The sequence below is a fragment of the Peromyscus californicus genome, unplaced genomic scaffold, assembly GCF_007827085.1.
Source record: "Peromyscus californicus insignis strain IS unplaced genomic scaffold, ASM782708v3 Scaffold_19__1_contigs__length_69161282, whole genome shotgun sequence".
Taxonomy (NCBI): Eukaryota; Metazoa; Chordata; class Mammalia; order Rodentia; family Cricetidae; genus Peromyscus; species Peromyscus californicus.
In genome coordinates, this window is record NW_026294491.1 from 11,754,611 (window position 1) to 11,776,605 (window position 21,995).

General features: G+C 49.9%; 1 protein-coding gene across 1 annotated transcript in view; it reads left to right on the plus strand.

Annotated features, from left to right (window-relative positions):
• The window catches only part of Cabin1 (calcineurin binding protein 1), a 130,874-nt gene that overhangs the window by 66,950 nt on the left and 41,929 nt on the right, over positions 1-21,995 (plus strand). Inside the window, 2 exon segments of the mRNA XM_052744675.1 lie at positions 7,159-7,344; positions 12,573-12,904. Of these exon segments, the coding sequence (XP_052600635.1) occupies positions 7,159-7,344; positions 12,573-12,904 (518 nt within the window).

Sequence of the window (21,995 nt, forward strand, 5' to 3'; positions counted from 1 at the left end):
CCACAAAAAGGAATCTGACCCTGTTCTCCCAGAAGGCTCCCAACTCGTGGCCTTCTTCAGTGCACTGGCCCTTGCTTGGCTATATGCCTGGTGACCTGAGAAGACACCCTTGCCAAGGGCCTTCTGGGAGTCGGGAGGAAACTGATCAGGAGGAGAGGCTGCTCCAGGCTTCACACAGTTCTTGTTACTCCCCAGCAACTGACCGACTTTGGACTCTAAGGCTGGCCCTGTGTTTTGGGAGAGCTGCTGGACTCTTGTTGCCTCTGCCTGATTTCACTCAGCCCCTGAGCTGTGCGTCCATCAGCTGCTGGCAGGAAGAGGTGCTTTGGTCATGCTGTATGGTCCTGGCACACCTTGTCTGTTCTGTGTGTGTTTGCCTCCCCAAGCTTCTCAGTCAGCTGATCCAGAGAAGATGTGACTCCCTAGGAGAGGAGACGGGAGGCTCTGTATGTATGCCCGGCTAAAGCAACCTATTTGTTTATTTTTACGCTGCATCCTGGCAGGTAGCTTAGACTGGCCCCGAGTCAGAGATTCTGCCTCAGCCTCCTGAGTACTGGAATTAGAGGTGTGCAGCGTCACACCAGGCTTGGAGCCCACTGTGAGAGCTTTTCATTTGTTCTTACCCTGTTGCTCTAAAGAAGTGAAACTTGACTTCCTTCTGGCCAGTTGGGTTCTTGATGTGGAACCTGGAGTGTTTTCTCGGAGTTTTTTAATTGGAATTATTTTAACTCACCCACCATCCTGAACTTTGCATCCCGTTAGTGTTTCGTATTTGGAGAAATTCACCTCAGCTGGGTGTGGTAACTCCTGCCTGCAATCCAAGACATCAGGAGCCTGAAGCAGGAGGATCCCAAGTTCCAGGGTACCGTAGGCCGTGTAACAAGATTCTTTTCTCAAAGGAAGAAAAAGAAGAGGGGTAGAGGGGCAGCACGATGGCCGGCTCCTCAGGAAAAGACTCATTTACTAAGCCTGAGGACCTACATGTAGGAGAGAACCTGTAACCTCTCTGACCTCCGTGTACACATGTGGGACATGTGTGCATGCATGTTCACATATACACAATAAAAAGAAAGACACGAAATGTACAGTTTTTAATCTTGGCACTGGAGAAGGTAACTCAGTGGTGAAGAGCACTTTGCTTCTCTTCAGAGGACCCAGTTCAAGTCTTGGCTCCAGTGTCACAGCCTCCTGTAACTCCAGCTCCAGGGGATTAAACACCTCTGGCTCTGAGATCCCCTGTACCCAGTACCCAGGTGCACATACCCACAATCACATATACGTCTACACGTAATTAAAAATAACAAAAATAAATCTTAACCTTTTTTTAGTCTTGAAACAAATAGGTGGGAAAAGACACTTGTCCTCTTTCATTTTTTAAAGTTTTTGTTTTTTGTTTTTAAGATGAGTCTCATAATCCAGGTTGGTCTCGAACTTGCTATGTAGTGAAGGATGACCCTAAGCTTCTGATCCTCTGCCTTTCCTAGTGAGTGTCAGAATTACAAGTGTACACACCACATCTGGTGTATGTTGGGTTATGGGGGTTGACCCTAGGACTTTATGCATGCCAGACAGAGATCCTGCTGACTAACTTACATCCCCTTGTTGTCTTCTAATGCACGTAAGCCCCCAGAATCCCACAAGTAGGCAGCAACCTCGCCACCCCCACCCCAGCCACCCCCCCACCCCCCGCCACCCCAGCTTCCCAGTTCTGCTCTGTCTGTTGTGAACAACCTCTAACCCCCCGGTTCTGCCTAGCACTGTGATAGGACTGATGATTCTGGCTCCATTAGCTGTGCTTTTCTTAGGGCTGCATTGTCCTGTGCTCATCATTGAAGAGAGAACTGGAACTCCCACAATGTCCTCAGGACCAATGGCAGCCTGTGCTCTACAGCTCTTAGAGGTTCTCACACATGTGAGAGGCATGGGGAAGGGCCTGGGAAAGTGCATTCATAGGCCTGTCCCTCCTTGGTCCCTCTCCTGTGGCTGCTGTTGGTTGTAGTGTTCCTCTGAGAGGCTTAGGAGAGGGTTCTCTCGGGTGGGTGTTGCTTTTCAGTGAGCCCACATCATTTTTCCATTGTAGTCTTCCCTGCATTTCTGTGGACCCGCGGTCCCCTTGTGTTTAAGTATGGAGAGGGCATTAGCTCATTAGGAGTAAATACCCGTTTGCTTAAGTCAACCCTCTGTTTTTGCAATGATCACAGCTGGGATTCCACCAAACTGGCAATTCCTTTAGGCCCAGCGCCTAACAGCTTGAGAGCCAGTGAGCTGAGGGGGCAGTCTGCCAGTGGGTGAGATCATCCTGGCGAGGCTTGCTTCCTGAAGCTCAGTGTTGGATGTGCTTCTCAGTCAGCAGTGACTTCAGCATGTTTCCTGTTGCCTGAGATGAGCTGGCCCTGGCCTGGCGTTCATGGAGACCGTAACAGCAAGGGCAAGGCCTGCCATCTTCTGGAGGCTTTGAGGCCTCTCTGGTGTTGCCCAAACTGTCCATGTTCCCTGTCCAGGCCAGAGTGACTGCTGTAGGATGGAACAGATCATTATGTTGTCATAATGTGTCAGGAAATAGACCCTGTGAAGATCCCATAGGAGACCAAAACTTACAGTCGAGAAACATGAAACGGATCGGGTTGGGGATTTAGCTTAGTGGTAGAGCACTTGCCTAGCAAGCTCAAGGACCTGGGTTTGGTCCTCAGCTCCAGGTGGGGTGGGGGGCACGAAATGGGGGCCTTAAGACAGCAGTTATTCCTCCCTGTTTGTCCAGCACATCATCAGATCTGAGATTGGAGTGTGGGTCTAAGACCCTTAAGTTCAAAGTTCTTCAACAAGGGCCATCAAGATGGCTAAGCAGGGAAAGGCACTTGCTGAGCAAGCCTGGTTACCTGAGTCCCATCGCTGGAGCCCACATAAAGATGGAAGAAGCTAACCAGTTCCACAGAATTGCCCTCTGACCTCCATATGTACACTGTGGCCCTTTACCATGCATGGGTGCGCGCGCACACGCGCACACACACACACACACACACACACACACACACACACACACACACACACACACCCCACACACACCCCAATGATAATATTTTTAAGTTAACTGCACTGATGTTTTTATATGACTTCTGCAGAGGGAGAAATGATGCCTTTATAGTAGAGACTCACATTTGGAATTTCTTCTGAGTGTAGCAGGCCTGGCCTTTACCCCTCATTCAGTGCTTATGAAGCAGCCTCTGAAATGAGTGAAAGTGAGGGAAGAGCCCTTTATCAGTATGAGACAACAAATCTAGTTAGCTCCCCGCTTCCAGCTCGGGTCTCAACCATGGCCCAAATCCTCTGTTCTTACCGTGCCCGGCCAGCTGAAACGTATGACTGTCACTTACCGGACAGTGGACTTGACAACAGTCTGGGGCATGTTGACACCTTTGTCCCAAGGCCAGAGCAGTGGAACAGGTGTTGGAGGTTAAGAGTGAATTCTCAGTGTTCCTCTGCCTCTCTGCTTGAGGTCAGGGTTTGGGCACTGGGTAAGGATGTGCACCTGTACCCACTGCAGTGTGGCTGGTCAAACCCCATTCAGAATGAAGTTTCTATGGTACGTTTGAGGCATTAGTGATAGTGCACACCTGGTCTCTGAAACAGTTCCGTGTGGATAATGGAGCTGACGACTGTGTGCCAGGCACTGCTTCAGGCACTTTGTGTTTAAGAACCTGGGTAATTGTGATGACGGTCTCGGGAAGTGAGCACTGCTCCTTAGTTCTACATGTAAGGAAACCAACGTGCCAATATTTCCAAGCTAGGAAACGGAGGAGCAGGATTTCAGCACCAACAGTCTGCTCTTCTTGAGTCTAGGCTTTCCACTCTGTGGAAACAATTCCACCTCGTTACAGGCCCTCGGGATTGCCTGCCAGGGGCTAATATAGTCCCCAGTACTTGATTTCTAAGGTTCTGAAGGAGGAATGGAAGAGCCATGGGACTGTCTGCCTCTGCCCCTGTGCTCAGAAGTCCTGTGAAACTGACCTCAGGATGATTAGAGGGCACATACTTGTCCGTTTCCCAGCACGGCTGCTCACCTTAACTACACAGACTGGATCCCTTGTTCATGTGTTAGACAAATGTAGTTTATGCCTTAGGACTAACAGAATATACCCTTCATCACCACCAGCCCTCTAAAGACGCTGCACTACCTCACTGCAGTGCAGAGCTTGTGTGCTCTTTTACTCACGTTTACGTACTTCACCAGGCTCCAGGCCACTGCTCTTCCTTCAGGTTAGTTTTTTGACACCCAGTCTCGGCTCCTACCTCCTCAGGGATGGTTCTACAGGTGAGTAACCACAGCCAGCGAGAAGGTCTTTTATGTTTAGCATCACACTAGCCATTTCTAGAGTGCTTAATTTCATTATACAGGTCCAGTTTCCTGTCTGGGTTCTTATTTGTTCCACCTTAACATTTCATATGACTCATATTTGCTGATAATGAATTTACTCAGATTTTGCTTATCTGCCAAAGACCTTTGTTTACTCTTGCCTTTTAGAAAGTTATTTTTACTGATTAAAGAATCGATCTTATGCCCCATCCCCCACAAAAATATTATCTGATGCATGCTTTCTGATCAGAAGTTTGTATGTTTTTTTTTTTCTCCTCCTCCTCTTAGGGTTTTATTTATTTTTACGTTTTATTTTTTGGTTTTTCGAGACGGTTTCTCTGTGTAGCCTTGGCTGTCCTGGAACTTGCTTACCAGGCTGGCCTTGAACTCACAGAGATCTCTGCCTCCCAGGCATATTCTACCCAGCTTCTTCACCTTTTAAAAAGATTTATTTAATATTTATGAGTGTTCGGTCTGGTGCCTTTGAAGGTCAGAAGAGGGTGTCAGACCCTCTGGCCCTAGAGTTATGGATTATTGTGAAACATCATGTGAGTGCTAAGAACCAAGTCCAGGTCCTCTGCAAGAGCAACAAGCCCTCTTAACCTCCGAGCCATCCCTCCAGCCTCTGTCATTCTTCCTTTGTTCCTGTGTGTCTTTTGCTGAATTCCCATAAGATTTTCTGTCTTTGGTTTTCTGCAGTCTGAGTCTGCTCGTATGTGACCCCTCCATCATGTGTCGAGGGCCTTTCCCTGCTTAGTGTTTGCTGAGATTCTTGGTGACTCTGTGGCTTTGTTTCGTGTTTGCCGTGCTGGGCAGACCCAGAGCTCTGCACGTGCTGGGCAGGTGCTCACGTCATTGTCTCTTACAGTGTTCCTACTGTCTGCTGCTCTCATTTTTGGGACTCTGGTTAATGAGTTAATGGGTGCTCTGTTCTGCTTCTCCTCCGCTGCCTGCCCCCCAATTTGGATTACTCATATTTAACTAGTTTGTGGTACCAGGAATTAAGTTTATTTTTTCTGTGTGCATGAGTATTGTGCGTGCATATGTATGTGTGTGTGTGTATCTATATATATAGATATATAGATATATCTATATATCTATATATAGATATATCTATATATAGATATATAGATATATCTATATATATATGCAATATGACTGTCTCGTGCCCACAGAGACCAGAGGAGATGCTACATCCCTTGGAACTGGTGGTTGTGAGCCACTGTGGGGTGCTGGGAACGAAACTCCAGTCCTCTATAAATAGGAGCAGCCGTGCTCTGAGCCTGAGCCATCTCTTCAGTCCTCCCTCCATCCCAGTTGTACCATGTCTGCTGGGGAGCTGACAAAGGCATTCATCTCATCTCTCTCACTGGTTTTATTTCTCGAAACTGCGTTTGACTCTTCTTTGTCATTTCCAGCTCACTCCTGAAATTCACCATCTGTTCAGGGGTAGTGTCCAGGCTTTCCACTACAGCTATGCTGGATTTAACATCCAATCATAGTTATGCATCACAGTAATTGTTGCTATTTTAAATAGTCCATGATCATCCCTGATTCTTGTTCTGTTGATTGTTTTGCCTCTTTACAGTATGGGTTTTTGTTTATTTGTTTCTGAACACACGTGTATCTGTCTTATAATTTTATAGTGAATACCAGATATCACGTGTAGGATCAGAGAAACTATCTGAAATAAATAACGTTTATTCCTGGAATAGATTTTCTGTTCTGCTTCCGAGCCTTTGAGCTGGGTTGCAATTTGTTGCTATGATTACCTTCAGTGTGCTACCAGCCTCATAGTCCCTCACAATTAGACTTGCTCAGCCTTCTGGTTCCCTTCCACTTTAGGCCTCTGCAGGCTCTCCCTGCCTGCCTGCCTGCCCCTCTCTCCTGCAGCAGAGGCTGCTCTGCTTCTTTGCTGGTGGGTACTTGCTGGCTGGCCTGGGCAGAGACAATGGTGGCTTTTTTCTGTTGATTTAACCTCAGACTTAGGAAGGTTCTGTGTCCTGCATCTTAGGGGTACAGCTTTCTTAGTGACCCTGTCCCTTCCTAGTGGTAGGTTTCCTGCCTTTTCTTACATCAGAAAGTGTTCCTTTTCCCTTCTCCTGTGTTGGAGGCAGCAGGTTTTGCCAACTGTCCCCCAAAGCTGGAGCTTTTGTTCATTAGCAATGAAGGGTCCAGATAAGCCTGCCCCTCCCTCCTAGGCCTGCATTCCCAGGCATCACCAAGCCTCCTCCCAGCCCTGCATCTAATGTTTCTTCTAGAGTGCCTGTGAAGACTTGAGAATAGCCAGGGAGTGAGTACAACGTGCCTTTGTGTCCAAGACTTAAAGGAATCCAGACTCTTCATTCTAGAACGTACACCTGCCTAAAAATGTTTGCTGATTCGTTGCCACTGCAGCTTCTCGTCTGTCTATATGGTGGCAACACTACGGTGACGGTGACGGTGACCGCTCCGTCTCTTTCGCGGGGCCACATCTCCCAGCAGCACACTTGTAGCTTGAAATCAGCATTGTAGGGATAGTCCATAGTAGCCAATGCACATCAGGGCTCTTTCCCACAAGAGCCAGTCAAGGTTGCCAGAGCATTGTTTGGAGAAACTCAGGAAGGTCGACCATAGAGATTGGTGCCTTTTCTAAGTGGCTCAGGGCCTCTAGGGTGGGTTGGACTCAGCAGAGTTAGAGTGGTACACCGAGGGACCTCTGTTGCAGGACAGTCCTGAGCCATGAGGGAACCTAGCCCTGGTAGACCCCTTGATGCCAGAGATGTTGTGAGTTCATACTCCTGCCTTTTCCTCCCTCCTTCCTTCAGACCGAAGCCAGGACAGCACAGCTGTGGCCCTGTCAGACTCCAGTTCAACACAGGACTTCTTTAATGAGCCCACAAGCTTGCTGGAGGGTTCTCGGAAGCCCTTTGCAGAGAAGAGGCTATCTTCTGGGCTCAGTGCTCAAGCAGGACCAACTGGTAAAGATCTTCCAGGGCCCCCAGAGGAAAGAGGTAAGAAACCTAACTTACTAAATGGGACCTGCTCTGATCTCCTGTGGCAGTCTAAGAACTGTGGACTCTGGGCCCTAAAGAGCTTAGACTCTGCCATGCTTCCGTTTTCATGCTTCTGCTTTGGTGCCCTGGGGTGTGAGTGGGAAGGTTGCTGACCTTTCTGGTCCTCTCTTCTCACTGTAGGACAGGAACGGGCCTCGTGCCAAACCCCAGGAATGTGAGAATGAAATGAGGCTGCTCTTGAAGGTGTTGCCACGAGCATAGTGTGCCAAGTGTGCTTTGTTGTACTTGTCATGCAGTGATGACACATAAAGCTTGTTTGGGAAAGCCGCGTTCACTATGTCAGTGTGGTGTGTCTGTGTCTCCCCCCCCACCCCCCCCCCCACCCCCCCCCCCCCCACCCCCGTGAATGGTTATTAGAAAAAGTCTTGGGATTCTGAATGTCACAAATATGTTTTCTTTTCAGTCTGAATCATATCAGCCTGGTTGGGAAATCTGCCTTTTTTGGGCAGCGTGCTGATCTAAGCCTGGGATCTGCCCAGCTCCCTTGGGATTCCCAGGCAGAGCCCCACTTCTAAGTTTGTAGTGTGACTGCGCAGGCTGAGGCATCCCCGGGGCCACTCACAGACTGGGCTAGTTGGCCATGTATGTGTTAAGCTTCCTTTCTTGTTTAATGTGTGGGCATGGGCGTGGGTGTGGGGGGCCGTGCACACAGGTGGAGGTCAGAGGACAGGTCCGCACCTCAGCCTTGTGTGAGCAGGGTCTTGTTGTTGTTTGCCGCTGTACCTCAGGCTGACTGGCCTGGGGGCTCTCATGGGTTCCCCTGTAACCACCTCCCATCTTGCCACAGGAGCTCTGAGATGCAGATGTTGACTACTGTGTCCAGTTTTACATGGGTTTAGGGAGTCTGGATCGAGGTCCTCCTGCTTCCACAGCAAGCCCCTATCCATTCAACTGTCTTCCCAAGAGTTTCCCCATTCTTGCTAAAGACATGCGTGTGTGTACTTGCCAGACAGCCCCGTCCCACATTCAGATGTCCCAGGCCAGATGCTGCCTTCTCAGCCACCTGAGAAGGAAAGAGCATGGCTTTTCCTATTTCCTGGGCAAAGAGCTTGAGATGGAGAAAGAGTGAGGAGCTCAGCCTCAGTCACTACTCTGTGTTGCCTTCTGAGTGGGCTCGATGCGGGATAACCTGCATGCTCTGGGGGCCTGGGCCTTAGCAAGTGTCTATGTAAGTTAGGGCCTCACTTGGAACTGTGGAGTGGGGCCAAAGCCACTTGGAGGAGGGTAGGACTCTTCTAACTCCTTGTTCCCTGCTGGCCTTGCAAGAGTCTCATCAGATGGAGTCACCTGTGCCTGGTCACCATCAGGAGACAAGGTTCCAGCTGGTTTGGTGTGCATGGCTTTACTCCCAGCACTTGGGAAGCAGAAGCAGGTGGATTTCTGTGGGTTCGAGGCCAGCCAGGACTACACAGTGAGACTTAGTCTAAAGAAACAACAAAGGACGGGGGCGGGGGCAGGGGTGGTGGTAGTGTTAAAGCCAGGGATGGTGATACACACCTGTAATCCCAACACTCAGAAGAAGGCTGCAGCTGGTGGATCACAAGTTTGATAGCAGACTGGGCTACATAGCAGATTTTGTCTCTGAAAACCAGAAAGAAAAACGAAGCAGAGCCATTGCCTCACTTTCTTTCTCAGCAGTTGTTCTGCCGCCCCATCATGTCGACAGTCTGTAATGGGCATAGATACTCTGTAGGAAACTGGACTAGAAGGACAACAAGCAGCATGCTCTGTACACTCTAGCACAGCGTTCCTAGTTTAATATGACTGGTTTTGCTCTTGGACAGTGAGACAGTTCATCTGTGTCTTGTGACCCACCACGCAGTGAACGGTTGTGCGTGCAGCTGTCGTCATGGACCTCAGTATTAGTTACTTTTCCTCGCTGTGACAGAGGTACCTGACAGGAGCAGCTTAGGGGAGCTCCCCTCACACAGTTTGAGGGGATATGGTCTACAGAAGCTCGAGCTCTGTCCTTTGCAGTTGACACTGTGACAAGACTTGGTACGTCTCGACAGATCAAAAGGGGAACTGGGACCTGGCTAGCACTCTGAGAGGTCTGACTACCCAGTATTCCTCCAGCTAGGGCCTGTATCCTAAAGGTTCCACAACTTCCTGAAATAGCTGTGAAGCAGGTGTTCAAACACTTGAGCTATGGGGTACACCCCACATCCAAACTATATGGGCCTCTCCTCCATGTGTAGGGTACGGCTCTTTTAAACTGATAAGGATTACCCAGTATCCTGCCTTTTCAAATCAGGACTGGTTTTTTGTTTTGTTTTGGTTTTGGTGAGGGGAGGTGGGCAGTAGTGCATTGCTGGCCATTGGTAAGGAATGTTAGGGTAGAACCAGAGACCATTACAGTGGCTATGGTTTTATGTCCCCTACTGTCCCTGCCCCCCGTCCTTCTCTTCCCCTAGTTTAAATGAGTTCTTTGACTCTGAGCTACACTTCTAGCCCTTGACCGGCTCTCAGCCTCCCTGAGAAAGCCAGACCTGCAGGCCAGTGTGCACTGAAGTCTACTGCATTCTCCTGACCTTCCAGGCTCACTCTTCTGGGCAGCCCAGCCACCAGCCTGCTGCTTCCTCCAGTCCATATCATGGGATGCAGGCCCTTGTTCATGCATTCAGTGTCCACTAACCGCAGGCTGTGACAGTAACAGATCTACCTCAGGCACTGGGTACTGAAGGGAGCAGGGTCTGCTCCCTGGGTCATGCCTGTCTCTGAGCCGTCTTCCTTCCCACAATGTCCAGCAAATGTGAAGGGTCCTGTTTTCGAGAGACTGGCCTTCATTCTCTTTTAGAGGCTGTCGCACTTCACGCCGGTCTGCTAATGCTCGAGAAAAGACTTTTACACTGTTGACTGTGACACCTTTTTGAAGCTCACCTTTGCAGGACTCAGACCTTCAAAATACATGCTTAGACTCGTGTGTGTGTGTGTGTGAGTGTGTGTGTGTGTGTGTGTGTGTGTGTGTGTGTGTGTGTGTGTGTGTGTTTAGAGAGAGAAAAACATTGCTTAGAATTTCAGCACTTAAACACAAGCTCACTCTGTAGTATGCAAAACCCAAGGTAGAAATTGTCAGTAACCAGTGTTGTCCGTGCAGTGAACACTAGACCGAGGCCACACATGCCTATGAGTAGAGGCTTAGTGGCGTTGCCTGTGGTTGGCAGGTCCTTCCACCCTTCCCAGGAAACCCACTAGATAGAGCCAGTCACCATGGCAGGCCTATGTGATCCAGTTTTGGCTGTGTAGTACTGTGTGTTTCCCTCACCTTTGGGTAGGAGGAGCAGATCATCCCATCTCCATGCTGCTGGTGTTTAGTACTTGGCATCCAGCTGGGAAGCAGCCTGTGGATGTACAGCGCTTTCTGACCCTCTTCCTTTATCAGGGAAGTGGAAGAGTCTAGTGATCTTGAGGCCCAGTAGCAGAGGGAGTTGCATGTTCGGGTGGGGCAGCTCACCTCATCTTTCCTACACCCCTTGGGCCACCCAGAACTGGAGCAGCCGAGTTAACTGTCAGAGATTCCATTTTCTTTGGTCCTTCAGTTGTGTGTGCTGAACCCTCTTTGAATGAATTCTTTTCCTCTTCCTGCTCTCCGTAAAAATTGTGTTCCTGAGACTTTATGTCTGAGCAGCTGGTGTTGTCTCTGCCACCTGCCCCCTGTTCCCTGCCCTGGACCAAGGGTTGTATCGTCATCCAATTCCCTTGTTCTCCTGGAGCCTCAGGCTGGGCTCTTAGCCATTGTTCCCACTGCTTGTGTTGAGCCGCATTTGGAACACATTAGAAACCTGACGTGCTTGTGAGCAAGATGATGGTAGCACCTGTAAGATGGATGCCAGCTCTAAGCTGGGGGTCCAAACAGCATCCTAAGCCCAGAAGAGAGGAGCCAGAGACTCTTTAGGAGTTCAGACACTCTTTCAGTCTACTTCAGGCGGTGGGCGGGCGCTGGGGTGAGGCACTGGCTCTGCAGAGCAGGAGCAGATGGTAGGGGGAACAGGCCCTAGTAAGTGCTGGGCTGCTGGGCACGGAGACAGTCTGCTGTCTGTCCTCTACAAACACTACCTCAGGGCAGGAAGACCTGAGAGGAAACACTGAGATCTGTGACAGGCAAGTGAGTAAGGTGGGAACAGGCAGAGGTCAGTATGTGTGTCCAACTGAAGTGGATGGAAAGGAGGTGTTCTGAGGAGCTGGGATAGCAGGAGCTGAGGAGTCTGGAGAGTGACTGCTCAATTCTTCCCTTGACAAAGAGCAATCATCTTGCCACATACCTGAGGTCTGCCCAGTTATGCTGGTACTTGCTGCGAGGATAACTTGGAGTCCTGGTCCTGGTCTTCCTGACTTTGCCATATTAGGTTTCAGCTACTGCCAGGCCTCCCTCACAGAAGGGGGAGGGCTGTCGAGGCTCTACCTACAGTATAGATTGTCTTCAGAATAGGGGGTACTGGCTCCTTCTCCAGGCAGGCTCTGCAGGATACGCCAAACTCATGGATACCTCAGGGCCATGGGCCAAAAGCCACCTTGTCTCTTGCTTCCTGAGCCAGAGGGCCTCCATGGGTAGCCAAGGAGGCTGTGCTTCAGGAGGGGTGGTATGAGGCCATTCGGTACTGCCATTTTGAGACGTATCCTTGGCTCTCCTGTGCTCCCTGAGGAGCGCGGCTGGGCGTTGAGGTATTGGACTTGTCAAGCAGGTGCCGTGCACAGACACTAGCCACACCTGCAGCAGCCCCAGCAGGATGTTGGGGGAGGCTGTAAGCTGAGGTACTGTGCTAGCACTGGAGCAGGTGTGGCACTTGGCCAACCTTTTCCTGGCTGTTTGACTAGCAGTGGTGATGGCTCCTCCCCTCTGTGGGCTGCTTGCCTGTGTACCAGTACCATTGCTGATGGCACCTTCCATACTCCCTAGGTAGGAGCCAGAGCCTAGCTCTCTGTAGCCTCTGGGCCCTCTGCTGCAAGCCAGCTGGGACCACCTGTGTCTTGGGGCAGGAACCTATGTGGCCAGAGCAAGTAGGGGCTCCAGTCAGAGCCAGCACTGGACCCTGTGTCCCCATCAAGCATGGGCATCAACCCAGCTGTCCCTGTCACCTCACTGACGTGTCCCCATCATTTGTGATAGACTACTGCATGAAGGGAGCTTAAAGCCACACTGACTTTCTCTTCCTTCTTAACTGTAGGAAAAGCTGAGGAGTTCTTGGAGAGCACAGAGGCCTTCCGGGTTGTAGAACCAGGCATCCAGAAGCCTGTAGCAGACTCCTCTGCTTACATCCCCAGCAAGCCCCCGGTGTCCACACCTCCCTTGTGGGATGGGAAGAAGAGGGGTGACCCCCTAGGGGAGCCGGCGGCGTCAGCTTTCCCCCAGGGACTGCCAGCAGGTGCTGAGGAGCAGCGTCAGTTCCTCACCGAGCAGTGCATCTCCTCCTTCTGCCTGTGCCTGAGCCGCTTCCCGCAGCACTACAAGAGTCTCTACCGCCTGGCCTTCCTCTACACCTACAGCAAGACCCACCGGGTGAGAGGGCCCGAAGGGTGTGCATGACGCCTCAGCCAGACGGGGTCCCCTGGGTCATTTTGGTTGTTCTGTGGTGGTCCATGCAGGAGATAGGCCTAGTCAACCCTGCCATGTTCTTTAGTTTCTGCTGCTCTTCTCTTAGCCGAATTCCCAGATTGGATTCCTTGATTTGTAGAAATGGAATGCTGACCATGATTCTGAGAGAGATGCCTCTGGGGTGGACACTCTCTTCTCAATGTTAGACGACCTCCTGTGGAGATAGCACTGTAGACTGTCTCGTGTGCCTCGGGATAGCAGGTATGCTCTGGACACGGTGTCCCTAGGCTGCCTCTGCTGTTGGGGGAGCTTTTGTGGGCTTCATCGACAGGCCTTTACTGAACATCAGTTGCCATCTACAACTTGAATGACAGGTTAGCACCAGGTTCTACTGAGCATTTGAGTTATACCTTCCTGCTGCTCAGGGCAAACCTCTGTTCTAGGGGTGAGTCTTGAGTGCCAACTCAGCTGGCAGCCGCTTCTTGGATGTTGGAACATAACTCAGTTGTAGCTGACTAATTCAGAAACATTAACTGGCAAGCAGTGACCCTTTCCACACATACCTGTTTGGTAACAAACACTTCCCAGTGTGTGTATTTGACAGCAGCACATCTTGTTACCAAACCCGCCTGTAGGCGTAGCAGTGGCATTTTCCTGTTGCTGCTTTATGGCTCAGTGGCCAACTGTAGTGTTAGGTGTCCGTCTACTCTGGGGTCCACCAGGCAGAGCTGCCCAGGGTTGGACAGTTAGCTGCTGATGATCCCTTAGGTCTTTCACATGTCACTCCAGGTGAAGTCATTGCCTTGCTGTGTGTTCTGAAGCAGGCCCCTCCTAGGGACAGACCCCGGCTCTGTGACTAGGCACCCTTGGAGGCTCAAGGCTGTTTTGTTGAAGGATACTGGTGGTGATATACAACATATAGAATTGTGATAACAGGGGTGGGTGGGCAAACGGCCCTTCTTTCCCGTTAGCCAGACCCATCTCCCCTGTCTCTCCATCTCTGTAGCTGCTGCCCACCCCACACCCCCCAGTCAGGCCTTCCGAGGACTGTGCCTGGAACAGTTGCCAAGGGCTAGGTCTTCTCCAGAGGGATCTTTGATGCCTGTGTGTGGCTGCCCTCCATGTTGTATCAGGATACCTCTTATCGTTTGGGCTCCTACCCTCACCAGTACGGGTCTGGATGAAGGATGAGGTATTGGGCCACCTTTGCCTTGTTGTCCTGGAACTGAGGTCCTCCAGTTTTTGCTATAACTACTATAAGCAGCCCAGTGCAGAGGCTGATAAAATGGCCCTGGAGCCAAACAGCCAAATGAAAACAAAGTTGGTGATATACATTCCCAGTTTCAACATAGTAATATAGTAATAATATAGTAATAAATCTATAGTCAGTAATAGTATGGGATGTTATTCAGTCTTTAAAAGGAAGGAACTCCTGTACCAATATGGATGAACCTGAAGATCTTGTATTCAGTGAAATAAGCTAGTCACAAAAAGGCAAACACTGAGTCCATTCATATAATCTATATAGGGTTAGCCTGGCCACACTAACCCAATCAGAACCTGCTGCTTTGGTCCAAGGCCTGTGTGGAAGGAACCTACTTTTTGGGTTTGGTCAGAAACTGACTCCTGTGGTGAGGCCCCACTGTGCATTCTACTGTGGAATCTCCAAGGACCACTGAGCTCTGGGCTTGTAAGTAATGGGCCCAAGTGTTAAGAAGTATATCAATCATAGAACTGGATATTCATACCTTCCTTCAACCTCTGCTCCATTTCTGTGCCCCATAGGCAAAATGCTGCTTTGCCTCGTCTTGGCCCACCATATCTAGTATGGTCTTAGCAGGCTTTACTTTGTGTAATTTATAGAGAAATGTCTCAGTGTTTATTACAGCTTACAACTCTCAGATCACAGTCCATCACTGAGGGAAGTTGGGGCAGGAACTAGAGACAGGAACTGAAGCAGAGACCTGGAGGAGTGCTGCTTACCAACATGTTCCTCATGGCTTGCTCAGCTTTTCACCACCTGGAACCACCTGCCCTAGAGATGGCACTGCCCACAGTGGCCTGGGCCCTTCCACATCAATCATTAATGAATAGCCCACAGACTTGCCTACAGGCAATCTGATGGAGGCATTTTCTCAATTGAGAGTCCTCTTCCCAACTAACTATAGCTTGTATAAGTTGACAAAAAAGACAACTGACCCTTTGTGAATATCTATAATGTTCCAAACTGAGCTCCTGTAAAATAAAAAATAAGTTAAATACTTTCTTACACCAAGAGGAAGCAAACAGGACAGAGTCACAGTCAGACCAAAATGAAACCAAAACTCAACTCTAAAATAAGTTTAGTGCTTGATGTCCAGGACCCACTCATGACCCTCTAGGTTCCAGAGGGCCTTGGAAGCTCCACCTCTCTGGCTCTGCCATCCATAGTGCATGAAGCTTGTCTCATAGGCTCAGGTCAGCTGCACCCCACACCTGTTGCTGGTTTTGGTGGTCAAACTTTAGTGCTTGTGCCTCCAGCATGCTGGGCTCTCCACTGCAACTGGGATGCACCTCACCAGTGGCTTCTCCCGGCCTCTCTTCATGGACTCTAACCCTGTCACATGGTGCCAAGCCTCAGCTTTTCTCCTTGACTCCTTCATGACTTCAAGACCAGAAGCACCTAACAGACTTACCAAGTTTCACTGTCAACACAAAGTACAGCTTTGGCTCCCCTCTGGATTATAGCTTCTATGTGTTTGACCTTAAGGAAATACTTCCCAGTACTTCACCTCAGTGATGCTGGTCTGTTCTAACTCACGGCTGATTCTTCAGTTCCAGCTAACCAACATCAGTTGTCCAACAAAGCAAAGGTTTCACTTTAGTGGTTCTGTCTCCTGTTAATCACAGCCAGTTCTTCAGCCCCAGCTGCTCAGAGCCACATTCTCTTAATAGAGTCTTTGCTTCCTTCTAAACCTTCATAAGCCTGGCCTTCATCACCGCATGGCTCTCAACACTGTCTTCCAAGAGCCCACAGTACATCCCACTGAGCTCTGAGCACAACAGCTTTTCTAGCCCGAAGCTTCAAACTCCTTCCACAATCCTCCCCAAAACAACATGGCCAGGTCTGTCATAGCAACTCTATACTCTGGTATTAATTTCTGTCTTAGTAGGGTTTATTTCAGCTTACAACTCTCAGGTCACAATCCATCACTGAGGGAAATCAGGGCAGGAACTGATGAGGAGCCATGGAAGAACACTGCTTACTGGCTTGCTCCTCATGGCTTGTCCCACCCACTGTCTTGTATAAGTAATGACCACATGTCCAGGGATGGCACCATCCACAGTGAGCTGGACCCTCTCACATCAATAAATCAAGAAAATATCCCCACAGACCTAACTACAGGTAGTCTAATGGAGGCATTTTCTCAACTGCAACTTTTCTTCCTAAATAATTCTAGCTGTGTCAGTTGACCAGAGAGAGAGAGACAGAGACAGAGAGAGAGAGAGAACAAACTTGACTTTTTTTTTTTTTCAACATATGTATCTTTTGGGTTGAGTTGGAGCTGGAGAACAGGATCTCACTCTGTAATTCAGGGTGGCCTGGAACTTATTAGGTAAGTAGCCTATAACTGAGGCTAGCCTCAAACTTGTGGCCAACTTTCTGCCTCAGTCTCCCGAGTGCTGATCTCCTTGCTCCTTGATTATGCATCCAGTCTGTCTACCTTTTGGTTGGAGAGTCTTTTGAGCCTTTGGGGGCCGGAGGGAGGGAGACAGATTGTCCATAAAGGTTGCTGCTTTTCCAGCTTCTCTCCCGCAGAGGAGTGTAGATGCAGAAGTCTGCAGGGCTTGACCACTGTGCCCGGGCATCTGTTACGAATGAGACTCCTTAACCTGGGACAGTTGTTGGCAGACCCGGTTGTGTTTTGGTGTGTTCCTCGGCTATGTTTCCTGTGTATTCGGACGGGTCAGCGTCTGTCTACTGAGCAGTTACTACATGGTAGCCCCTCTTGAGGAGCCAGGGATCAAAAGAAAGCTCTCAAGTGTGCCCATTGGTTATCAGGGAGCAGAAAACATGTCTGCTAGCAGCTAGTGATAGGTCTGGGAGGCAATAAAATGGGTAAGGGAATGGAAGGGGTGGTACGGCTATTTAGACAGAAAGGTCACGGAAGGCCTTTCTGACCAGAATTGTCAATCAAGCAGTGGAGTCCTGAGACCCATGAGGAAGTCACAAGTAGAATCTTCCAGGTGGATGATCGGCTGCACACCCATCTTGAATCAGATCGGGCCTGGTGGAAAGTGGTGGACAAAGGGGAGGGAGAGGATGTGGTCACAGGCTCGCCAGTTAAGCAATAGAAGTTGCAGGGACACTGTTGCAGTGTCAGAGGCAGGGGGTTTGGGCTTTGTGTGTCCTTAGAGTGTGAGGGACACTTGACCTCGGTCTATTAGACAGGATGTAGCAGTTGTGCTGTGGAAACCTAGAAGGATCCAAGCGGCACTCTTGAAGGGCCTGAATGGAAAGTAGGCCCGAACCCACAAGGGAGGAGTGATGCAGGGCTATCCGTGGTCTTCCCCAGAGGCTGATGGCCTCTTACAGCTGTGGCCTCTAAGGGCACACAGTCAGGAAGTATTTCTCCTTCGTTGAATACTTTCTCTGTTGAGTAATATTCCCAGGAATAATGGGAGAATTGCCTTTTCTTTTCCATTCTCAGAGAGGGGTTCTTGCTAAGGAGCCAGGGTTGCCCTGGAGCTCATGATCCTCTTGCCTCAGCCTTTGAGTGTTGGAATGGATGTCTGTGCTGCAACACCTGGCTCTTCATGCCTGTTTTCTTTACACATAACACATACTGCTTTGATTCTGCTTTTCTTTTTTAATTTGCTTCCCGTGCACCCAAATTCTTAATTATAACAACTTTAATGGACATACCACATTTTCTTGGGTGAATGGGCCACACTTTATTTCACCAGTTCCATGTTAGGCTTTTTCTAAACATGGAAATGTTTATCATGGTTTTTTATTATTAAAAAGGTCAAAATTGATTTCAAGTCTGCCGGTCCAGGATTTGGAGGCTTTCGTACCTTCCACTCCCATGAAGTTCTAGATAAGTGTACAACAGTTGTTCTCAACCTGTGGGTCGCCACTCCTTGGCTTGCGTATCAAACATTACAGTTCATAACAGAGTAGCAACATCACAATTATGAAAAAATAGCAATGAAATAATTTTATGGTTGGGGTCACCATGGCATGAAGAACTGTATTAAAGGGCCGCAGCATTAGGAAGGTTGAGAGCAACTGCTATAAAAGGAGAGATCCTTTATTGCTAGGTGAATCCTTTATTCAGACAGATGTCCCCTAGCTTTGTGAATGTCACTACCACCGCCATCTGCTCCAGCTCTTCCCCTGGCCCTTCAAGGGTCCCAGCCAGTTGTCCTAATGCTTGGGAGGCAGAGCAGGTTGTTTCCACAGGCTGCAGAGGGCATTCTCCAGTGAAGATCTCTACCAGTCCTGGTTCTTTCATGCATCTGAAACCCGTGAGTTACCTCTAAGCCAATTCCTAAGGTATGGACAGGTGAAGGGTTGAGCCCAGCTGAGGCCCACAGCTACCCTCCTGGAAACTGTCATGCATGCTAGAGCAGGTCACTCTGCAGAGTCCAGCTGGTCTTACTTGCAGGTTCCTGCTGCCTGACTGTCCATATGGCAGGTATCATGGGGTCTGGCCTCCATGCACCCAGATTTTTCTTGTGGGACCACTGTCATCGGTTCTGTGACTAGTGAAAGAGACCCAGGCACAGGACATCATCTAGGTTGTCCACGCAGTAGTGGCAGATCTGTCTGAGATCTGGTCTCCCTTGCAGCCTTGGCCATCTTGGTATTGCAGGTTCTCTGAAGGACAGTAGCTCTGTTTTCCTCTCCAGTCATCAGGCACTGCTAAGCTCCCATTGTGTGTAGAGTTCAGAAGGTACAGGTAGGGACACTGGCTGCCCACACTGAGGCTTCAGTTCCTGTGCAAGAGGGGTCTAAGGTTCCGAGTAGCTGTGGAAGCCAGCCTGGTGTGCAGTGTATTGACGTGATAGTGGTTTGAACAAGTTAGCAGACAGACACACCTGAGACAAGTCCACGAGCCTAGGCTGTCTGGCTTGACTGGCCCAGGCCGTGGGGGTAGCTGAGGCAGCCGCAAACGTGCCCAGTGACCCTGTTACCCACCTTTATGGCCCCTTTCTTGATTTCAGACTGCACCAGAGACTCCTGGCTACTTTATTTTGGGCCCCTGAGGAGCCTCTTCCTGCCATCGCACCTCAGACCTGGAAACAGCTGGAGAATGTGCTTTCCACCAGAGCGCAGGGCCGAGTCTGAAAGACGAGTCTGTAATTCAAGTTCAGTTGGCAGCCAGTGTTTGTTGTAGGAATTGTGAAACTTGTCTTGCTGCCCCTGTATGAGTCAGGAAGGAATGTGGGTCCCTGTTCCACAGCCACAGAGGCCTGCATCAACTCCTCCCCCAACCTGGCTCCAGCTTCTTCATACCTCCAGCCAAAAGGATATCTTTTCACCTTAGTTTCCTAAGGAAGTGGTGGCTTCTATGAAGATGCTTCTTCAGGCAGTGCTCTGTCTCCTTCCCACCTCAAACTGCTGCTACTCACGTAGGTCGTCCGCACTCTGCTAACAAGTCCCTCAGGGGCACTAGGGGCACTTGTGTCACAGCACTGTGGTGGCCTTTCCCAGGCCTGTGCAGCCCAGGCCCATGTCCTGTGTCTCTTGGGTTACTCACCTCAGAGTTCCCACAGACTTACCTAGGCCATGTCTCTGCTTCACAGGAGACCACGCCTAGTTCTCGTACTAACCAAGCTGGACTTTGGCTCTCTGGTCAGTTGGACTCTTGCCAGAGTGCATCCCCAGCCCTGTAACAGTCTGGTGCAAACCATAGCCCAGATGTTGCCCACCTCACTGACTTCAGATGAGGTCAAAGGTGGGTGTCCTTTGTGCCCAACTTCCAGGGTCAGGTGGGTCACTGGAGGTATTAGAAGTACAAATAGGGGTTTGGGATGTAGCTCAGTATTAGAACGCCAGCCTTGCATGACCAAGGTCCTGGGTTTGATCCCCAGCCCTGCAAAAATAGGTAAATTACTGATTGATTTAAAAAACAAAACAGACAAACAAAAACAAGAATGGCAGTACATACCTGTAATCCCAGCAACTGAGGGGTAAAGGCAAGAGGATCCAGAATTCAGGCCAGTCTGGGTGACTTAGCGAGTCTCTCAAAATTTAAATTAAAAAAAAAAAAAAAAGAATGACTGGGGATGTAGCTCAGAGGTAGAGTGCTTACCTACTATGTGTAAACCTGTGTCCAAACTCCAGCACTGCACAAAAACAAAACTCCCCCAAACTCCGCACGTGGTCTCCTGTTCCATGCTCAATGTCTTCCTCTTTGAATGTCTATTCGTGGCGGGTTGGACCAGACGTCAGTTCCACCTGGCCGAAGCGTCTCCCTCAGAAGAGACTGAATGAGTTGGCACTAAGACCCAGGCTCCCTGACTGAGCACTGCTGTGGGCCTCGAGCTTCTTTCCTGGGCTCCCTGCTTGGATGAGGCTTGAGCCTGTGTGGCCTCACTGCCTTGACGGGCAAGCTAGGCTACTCTTGGGTTTTATTCCTTTCCTGCTCGACCTATCCTGTCTCTGCTCTGCTCTGTCTTTTTGTGGCTACCCTTTCCTCTGCCGAAGCAGAGGTGCATGGACTGGAGGCAATGTGGGATACGGAATGGACGATGTCAGTCTAGGACTTGAAACCAGTTTAGAATGTTCGTGAGTGAAGGCCTGGGAATTGTGTCTTCCAGAACCTGGCTAGTGGGCATTTGAATGTGGATCACCCATTGATCCTACTGGAGCCTTAACAGCCCAGGTGAAGCGGGGACTGAGCATTTTACTCTACTCCTTGAGTGTGAAGAAGCATGTACTCCATGCTTCAAATCTGGGGACCTAGCTCAGTAAGCAGGAACCCCACCTCTTTATTCACCTTGAAGAGATGGCGTATTTCCTAAAGGCCCTGGAAAGGCCTGTGAGTACGAGAAGCAGTGGACACAGCCTGACACCAGCTGAGCCTCGGAAAGAATGGCCTCTACCTTGTCTCAGTGGAAGTCCCTCCTTGAGCTAGACCCTATGCTTGCTCACTCAGCACGCCAGGTTCAAGTTGGAACAGGAGTCTGGACTCAGAGCAGTTCAGCCAGAACCAGCTCCACCTGCAAGGCTTTCAGGGGTCATGTGGGCAGAGTGCCCTCTGTCTGCTGCTGTTGCTCTCTTCCTGGTATGCAGGCCTGCCCAGGGCTTTCTTGACCCTACCTGCATGTCAGGTAAGAAGACAAGGGTGTAGTCTTGGGCAGAGCAGCCTTGACTTTCTAAGGCATTAGCCTTTGGTCACTCAGACCCAGGTCTTGCCCTTGAAGAAATTGGCCTTGGAATCAATGCTCAGCTTAACTATCCAGCCTGAAGGAAAGTGGCCATCTTCTGTTAGCCTCCATGGAAAACTCAAGCCTTTTCTGCCTTGAATATATTTTCTAGAGGTGCATACTTATGACCTCACCTGTGCCTGTTGCTAAAGGATCTTCATTCTTGTGTGTTCCAAACCCTTGGCCACAGAGTCCTGCAAAATGCTAGGAAGCTACTTGTGGAGGTGGCTCTTTGTAGAGACAGAGCAGAGGCTCAGATGTCAGGCAGCGTGTGTCTCACTTGGAGTCAGGATTTCTACTTATACCTAAAGTAATAATGGCCGGCAGAATGGGAACAGGTGAGCATTTGGAGTACCTGGAGTCCAAAGCTGGGTCCAAGACGAGGCAAGGCAAGCAAGAGCCTCAAGACAGAAGGGAGCTCTGATTGGGGGGAGGGCGAGTGCTGTAGAAAGAGTGAAGGGGCCATGGACCCAAAGGGGCGTGGCTAGGGTTCTCATTTCAGCTGCATACCCAGAGAGGGGAAGGTGCTAGCCAGACACCTGATGGGAAAGGACTGTTCTCTCTGTAGGCTAGTGAAAAGGTCTTAGGTTAGCCTGTCCCGCCCTGTTCTCTCCTTCTCTCTCTCAGGACTCCTACA